Below are 7,726 nucleotides of genomic sequence, written 5' to 3' on the forward strand. Positions count from 1 at the left end.
TTTAATTATAAATAAAGGAGAGCACGTTGACACCTGATATTGTGGTTTCATTCAGAACCAACTCCAATTTTCAAAGTGAACTTCAACATAGTCAGCTGGTGCTAAATCTTCAGAAGAGCTCAGCGTCCAGCAGCTCCCACTGAGAACAACGTTCTCCCCTTCACCCGAGAACAGCAGGAGCTCCTAACCCAGTGGTCAGCAACTTTTTAGAAGTGGTGTGCCGAGTCTTCATTTATTCACTCGAACTTAAGGTTTCACGTGCCGGTAATACATTAACATTTTTAGAAGGTCTCTTTCTATAAGTCTATAATATATAACTAAATTATTGTTGTATGTGAAGTTAATAAGGTTTTTAAAATGTTTAAGAAGCTTCATTTAAAATTAAATTAAAATGCAGAGCCCCCCGGACCAGTGGCCAGGACCCGGGCTGCATGAGTGCCACTGAAAATCAGCTCACACGTGTCATAGGTTGCTTACCCTTGTCCTAGCCACTTAGCACCTTAGAAAACATGGGACTCATCCAGCCTGGCAATTCCAGATGACTTCAGGTGGCAGTGAGCTCACAGATTGCATGAAAAACTATTTCCTTTTTGTCAGTTATGAATTTCCCACCTTTTAATCTCATGGCACATCCCCTTGTGATAGGAGACAGGAAGAGCAGAAGTTCCTGATCTACCTTTTCCAGAAGACAATTCATTACTGTGGGGACATTTATCCTATCCCCTTCTCATTCATTTACTTTCTAAGAACAATCCCAGTCTTTCAATCTCTCTTCCTAGGAAAGTTTTTCCAGGCCCTTATTCATTCTCATCCCTCTTCTCTGAGCTCTTCCAGTTCTACAATAGTCTTTTCAAGATTAGGTGACCAATACTGTACACAGTATCCAGAAGAAGCCTTTGCTTATCTTTGGCCATGATGAAAGTTGACCATTTCATCCTATTCTTTGCTTTCTGTATCCTAGCTAGGTTTTTCCCCCCTCCATGAAAATTTGCCCACTTCTATCCCACCACTACCATGTTTGACCAGTTCTCTGCACCTGATATAACTGCCAGTCTGAGACAGTCTTGGGCCATATTAATGCGGACTTGAAACATCTGCTCAATATGTACAAACACGGACTGCTTTCCAGTAGTGAAACTTAGAGATTCCCCATAGGCTCCTCAATGCCACTTAAACCCTCATTAAGGGTTTGGAAACTCGCCCCAAAATATGTAGACGTATCCTACATAAACTGCAGCTGGGATGAATGCTAGCTGGCTGAGATTCAACCGAGACCAGCATAGACTTCCCCACTTTGATTTAACATCTTATTTCTGATTTGGTTTTGTGAGACTGTCTGAGAACAATGGAACAAGTACTCTCCAAAAGTAAACAGATTGTTCTACCTCTCTGATATCTGACAAAGGTTAACAAAGTAACCCCACCAAATGACACAAACTAAGGCTTGGTCTCCACTACAGCTTACTTTGGTATAACTCATACCCCCGAGAGATGCAAGTTACACCAATCTAAGCACTGGTGTGGAAAGTGCTGTGGCCAACACAGCTACTGCATCCCATGGAGCCGAAGTTTATGCCAAGGGGAGAGCTCTCTCCCACTGCACAGTGTCTTTACCAGATGCACTGCAGCAATGCAGCTGACTTTGATTAAAACAATACTTGAATTTTGTCTACAGCACAATCATAAGAAAAGAAGAACATTTCAACCTCTTTAGTAAAATGCAGAGACCAACTTTAAAAAGTAGAAGCTTTGAGTCAACAGGATCTGCTGGGTGCACAGCCTTTTTGAAAATCAGATAACCCTGGATCCTGACTTTGGGCAATTTTGAAAAACTGGAGATAGTGTTTTCTTGGGTGTCCAAAATTACACTTTAACCTACAGAGTGTATAAAACTCTTTTGCCTTGTAATAATTCTTAACTGAACAACAAAATGACATACCTCACAGTCTTTACGGTTAACGGGATACAAATTTCAAATATTTTTAATCTATTTCAAAATGAAGACCGATTCTGTTAAAGTTTTCAAAGTAGTAGAAAGCATTCCAATTACAATATCTAATCCAGTGCTTCTCAAAGCCAGTCCGCCGCTTGTTCAGGGAAAGCCCCTGGCGGCCCAGGCCGGTTTGTTTACCTGCCGCATCTGCAGGTTTGGCCCATCACAGCTCCCACTGGCTGCGGTTCACAGTCCCAGGCCAATGGAGGCTGCGGGAAGCGACGCGGGCCAAGGGATGTGCTGGCCGTCGCTTCCCGCCACCCCCATTGATGTGGAGCAGCGAACCGTGGCCAGTGGGAGCTGCGATCAGCCGAACCGGCAGACACAGCAGGTAAACAAACCAGCCCAGACTGCCAAGGGCTTTCCCTGAACAAGCAGCGGCCCAACTTTGAGAAGCACTGGTCTAATCTTCTTAGAGGTGCAACAGATTCTATGAACATATAGGAGCCATTCCAAGCATCCTTTTAACTAGTCAAAAGATTCACACACAAGAATAACACACAATTTATCAGTACTACTGATGGGAATTTCTTGAATACACATACAGATTCCAGCTGAGATTTCAATACATGTACTCTTTCACACAGCTACCAAAAAAAAGAAGTCGGAAAAAATCAGAGTGCAATAATTTCAGGAGACTAAACACAAAGAGGAAAAGGGATTTTTTAGGTCTGAGTGGCAGTTTTGTTATGCCTCTCACTCAGGTTAGTAGAAGAGCTTTTTCCAATTCTGAATGAGAGAGATTTTCCTTTGCACTTGATTTTTAGATGCATTTAGTTCACCTGATAAGTGCTGGACATGGAGTTCTCCATTTATCAACATTACAGTTACAGCCCAGAAATTATCACTGCTGGCCCACAGAATCACTGAATATCAGAGTTGGAAGAGACCTCAGGTGGTCATCTAGTCCAACTGCCTGCTCAAGGCAGGACCAATCCCCAGATAGATTTTTGCCCCAAATCCCTAAATGGTCCCCTCAAGGATTGAACTCACAACCCTGGGGTTAGCAGGCCAATGCTCAAACCACTGAGCTATCCCTCCTTCCAATCAGTGACCAGGATGGATCATGGGGGAGGGAGGGGTTAGCGAACACCCACCAGACAGAGAAACAGGCACATGCAACGCTTATTGCTGTTGTTTGTGCATTTTACTTATTTTCTTTGAAGCTAATTTTTTTGCTTTGCTTTGCTTTTAATTAATTCCATTTAGCATAAACACCAGTTTGGTCAGCAGTCAAGGAAAACTCTATTGCGTGTTCACAAAAGAGAAGTCCAGGTCTGCACCTCGAAGTTTAATAGCTACCAATGGCTCACAGAAATGGAAGCTCATACTCTCCCTTCAATCACTTACATAACTTAATACAATGAGGGGGAGATGTAATTGACTGAGCCAGGGGCACAACTACCAGCTCTCTGCTTGAAAGAGCTTAAGAAATGTTTAAATTATCCACATTATACCGCATGAGCTGAACCAGGAGCCCTACTATCCTCAGTTTAAGTACTATTCCACCTTCTTTCCAATTAAAAATCTTTATAAATAAAATATATTTCAAAGTACTTTCGGGGGGGCGGCTAGAAAGCTCAGAGCATTGCTTAAGGTCAAGAGTTTTTTTATTTTATGACAACATAGGCACTGATTGCTAACGCATCCTTTTCTAGTTCTCTTTGAGGCTGTAGCAGCAAAAGTGGCAACAGTTTTACAAAGTGAGAAGCAGCATCTGCAGACATACTAAACGGAACAGAATCCAAGCGAGAGGCCACTGGAAAGTTTCCATTACCTAAATATGTTACTATTGGGATTAAAACCGGTGTTTGAAAGGAGGTGGTAGTGAAGTTTCACATATACTTAAAACATTTATGAAAATTTGTTTTAAAAATGTTTCAGTTATTCTCCAAACAATGGCTCTCAAACTGAGGTCTGACACCTACTTCTAGGTGGTCTGCAGAGCTATTTAACAAGGATGAATATATGGAGATATACCTATCTCACAGAACTGGAACGGACCCTGGAAGGTCATTGAGTCCAGCCCGCTGCCTTCACTAGCAGGGCCAAGTACTGATTTTGCCCCAGATCCCTAGGTGCCCCCCTCAAGGACTGAGCTCATAGCCCTGGGTTTAGCAGGCCAATGCTCAAACCACCATCACCGTTCAATATTCAGGATCTAGATCTAGACAGGAATTTGAGGTTTTCTGAAGGCTTTTTTTAAACAGAAAAAATAAAAACTTTTTTTGCATTCAGAGTAGCTGCTTCATAGCTTTCCTTTTTTGTGTTTTTGAGTAAGCAATACAAGGTGAACAGAAAAATTCAGAGTGAAGAGCAAAGGCAACTTAGGGGTTAAGTCTTATTCTATGGGAAGACCCTACCCTGAGGGACAAAAATAGACCACACAGCTAGAAAAGGGGGGACAAAGGCAAATATGATCTTGCAGCAGATTAAGTTTATTTTGATCCTATCTCCTTCAGGCCATACTAATGTTCTCCCATGTAACTATGTACTGTAGTTGCAGGGAAGGGATGGAATTAGGCTGGGAAGAGAATTATCCCCAAAAAAGTTAACCACAAAACAAAACAGCTTTGAAAACCAGTGTTCTGGAAGAATGAGTGATATTTAAAGCATGTAAAGGCTACTAAAGCCAAGCTGAATCACACCTTACCTGGAAAAGCGTATGGGTTCAGCGATCCCCTTTTAAGGCACTTGGAACAGAGGATGTGCACAGTGTAGTAGAGACCTGGCCACTCTTGAAGCAGTACATTCAGTTCTTCCACTAAGGGGGTAATAGCTTGCCAGGCTGTCCATATATTTGGTAGAGATGCGTGACTAGCAATAGACAGAGTATCTGGTTGCAGAGTGCTCCTAGCAGGCCTGTAACTCACCACCACAGGTACTTTTCCCCTGTAGGCATAAATCTGGTATTTGCCATCAGACCGCTGAACCACATGACTGTTAATCTGGACACTGTATCGTGCAAATAATCCAGGAGGGAAAATAAAGGGGAAGGTGTATTCAATCTGCAACTGTTCAATGACAAGAGACTGTCCACTCAGGTTTGTACCATTAATCCACGCCTCTGCATGGGGCACCTCATTCTTCACATAGCAGGGGAACTTGTACCAGGCAGTGGCCCCATTGAGGGGTTTGCATTTGGGCTTATTGATGCAGTAGCAGAGCCCCATTTTCTCCAGCAGCTCCAGGATAAGCTGCAGGTCCTCCCGGCTCTGAATATGGGGCTTAAGAAGCAGGCGGATTACATGGGCAGGAAGGAGCCCATGCAGCAGGAATCCTTCCACATAGTGGTGGAGCTGGGTGGCTCTCAGTTCATCTACCTGGGCGTCACTGAGCAGTTTCTGGAGCAGCACCGTAGTGTCCTGCTGGCAGAAGACATTGAGGATGTCAATGAGCCTTGGCAGATTGTGGAATACATACTCCCGCAGAGTCAAATGCTCCTCGAAGTACAGCAGCTTGCCACTTTCATGCAGATAGGACAGGGCACTCTGGAGTCGGTCCTCGGTCAGGCCCGCCTGCAAGCCCAGCCGCGCCGAATCCCACCAGCTGAGCCACAGTTGCTGAGCCTGCGGCTGGAAGTGCAGCTCTTCCAGCACCTGCCAGGACTTGGGTAGCACCCGATGCAGGTTTGGGAAGATGTCCCGGTGCTCAGCTACTGACAGAAGCTTGTCCCGCAGGCGGCGCACTTGGTAGTGGTCCTGGCAGCTGATGGCGAGCACAGGTGAGAGGATCTGCGGCCGGTGGTTGAGCAGATACTGGAACTGGGCCTTCTTGCGCCGCAGGTTCTTATCTGAAACCCCATAGAAGACAGTGTGAGGGCTGGAGCAACGCAGGTCAAAGTCCTGTCCCAGGGCATCGTCCACCTGCTGGGCCAAACTCTGGAGTCCCTCGGCATCCCGCTTCTCCTGCAGGGCAATTTGGTGGTGGATGTCCAGACACTTTTCCTCCAATTCCCGCTCAGCGCACAGGTCAGCATGGGTGCCCACTATGCACACTACAGCATGGGGCACTTTGGCACCTAGCCAGTGCAGGAAGTAGCCCACTGCAGAGTAGAAGCAATGTGGGGTGTAGGCACTCAGGTTCACCACCAGCACATACAGGGCTCCCGGCGAAAGGAAGAATGATTGGATCACATCATAGCTAGGGTCACCTGCCAGCTCATACACAATGAAGGTCAGACCCCTCTCTACATCTGCTGTCCAGTCCGTCACCTCGATGCCCTGGCTGGTGCCTGGAAGTCCTGCTACCAATGGTGTCAAGGAGGCATCTCGCTCCAGCAGCATGGAGAAGTGTCCTATCTGGGCTTCTCCATTAACTTTTGGGGATGGAAACAGACAGGCATCCTGGTGCTCTAACTTGATTTTCCCAGCAACTTTAAGGGATGGAGACAGCAGCGAGTCCTGCTGCTCAATGGAGGCATATCCTAGAGAGGAGCCTTTTGAAGACAAAGCATCTCGGGGCTCAGTCATGGGGCTACGTCCTAGCTGTATTTTCCCAACACCTTCGGGAGTTGGGCCCAGGGTGATGTCTTGTTGCTGCTGGGTTCTCCCAGCATCTTTGCCAGCTGCAACCAGGGGAGAGTCTCTCTGCCTCTCCTCCTCCATCAGGCACCTTCTCAGCAGGGTCTTGCCAGCATCCTTCAGGCCCATGAGGACCAGCTTGAGCCGGGGCTTGAGAGCAGGCTGGGAGTGCGCCAACTCCTGCTGGTAAGCGGCAATGTAGGGGATGCCCTTCATGCAAACCTCGTAAGGGGGCTGGATGAGTGGGTTGTCCTTGATCTTCCAGAGGGTGACCCGTGAGAGCTGCCCAAAGCCCTCGGGCAGGATGGCGATCTGGTTGCCCTGCAGCACGAGTTCCTCCAGGTTGTGGAGCTGAACAACAGAATCGGGCAGGTAGCGGATGCGGTTGTTGTCCAACCAGAGGGTACGGAGCTGGTGCAGCTGGCAGACGCGGGCAGGCAGCAGGGTGAGCTGGTTGCGGCTCAGGTAGAGCTCCTCCAGGCTGGGCAGGGCAAGCACAGCCTCGGGGAACTCACTCAGCAAGTTGGAGGAGAGGTTCAGCATCTTGAGGCGCTGAAGACGGCCGAAGCCGGGGGGCAGGACCCGCAGTTGGTTCCCATCCAGCATGAGGCTTTCCAGGGTGCCCAGCTGGCACAGCCCCTCAGGCAGGGTGCCCAGCCCCGTGCCACTCAGCCACAGGATCTTGAGGCAGCGCAAGGCAGCAATGCCCTCGGGCAGGACGCGCAGCTGCCGGTTGCCAGAGCAGTCCAGCTCCTCCAGCGCGCCCAGCTCCAGCAGCGGCGCCGGGAAGGCGGGCAGCTCGTTGTGGTCCACGTCCAGCGAGCGCAGCCGCTGCAGGCGGCCCAGCGCCTCGGGCAGGCGGCGCAGGCGGTTGAAGCTCAGGTCCAGCTCCTCCAGCTGCCGCAGCGCGCCCAGCCCCGGCCTCCTCCAGCTGGGCCCGCAGCTGCCGCAGCTCGCCTCGGAAGAGCTCGCCCAGGCGGGAGGGCTCGGCCTGGCGCTGCCGCAGCGCGCCCAGCTCGGCCTCCAGCAGCCGGTTCTGCTGCTCCAGCTGCCGCACCCGCTCGATGTAGCCCGCGAAGCGGTCGTTCAGCCCCTGCAGCTGCTCCTTCTCGCCGCCGCGGGCCAGCGCGGACGCCTGGCCCAGCTCCAGCCACGCCTCGGCCCGGCGGGGGGAGCCCAGCGGGAGCCCATGGCTGCGGGGCAGCGAGGG

General features: G+C 49.1%; 1 protein-coding gene and 1 pseudogene across 1 annotated transcript in view; both read right to left on the minus strand.

Moving 5' to 3' along the window:
- The window catches only part of LOC116825686 (malignant fibrous histiocytoma-amplified sequence 1 homolog), a 130,739-nt gene extending 123,313 nt beyond the window's left edge, over positions 1–7,426 (minus strand). The window contains exon 1 of the mRNA XM_032781887.2: positions 4,647–7,426. Coding sequence (XP_032637778.1) covers positions 4,647–7,122 — 2,476 coding nt within the window. The 5' untranslated portion in view covers positions 7,123–7,426. The remainder of the gene's footprint in view (positions 1–4,646) is intronic.
- Positions 7,157–7,726, minus strand: part of LOC116825684 (uncharacterized) — a 9,299-nt pseudogene continuing 8,729 nt past the window's right edge.

Source organism: Chelonoidis abingdonii, chromosome 5, assembly GCF_003597395.2.
Source record: "Chelonoidis abingdonii isolate Lonesome George chromosome 5, CheloAbing_2.0, whole genome shotgun sequence".
Lineage (NCBI taxonomy): Eukaryota > Metazoa > Chordata > Testudines > Testudinidae > Chelonoidis > Chelonoidis abingdonii.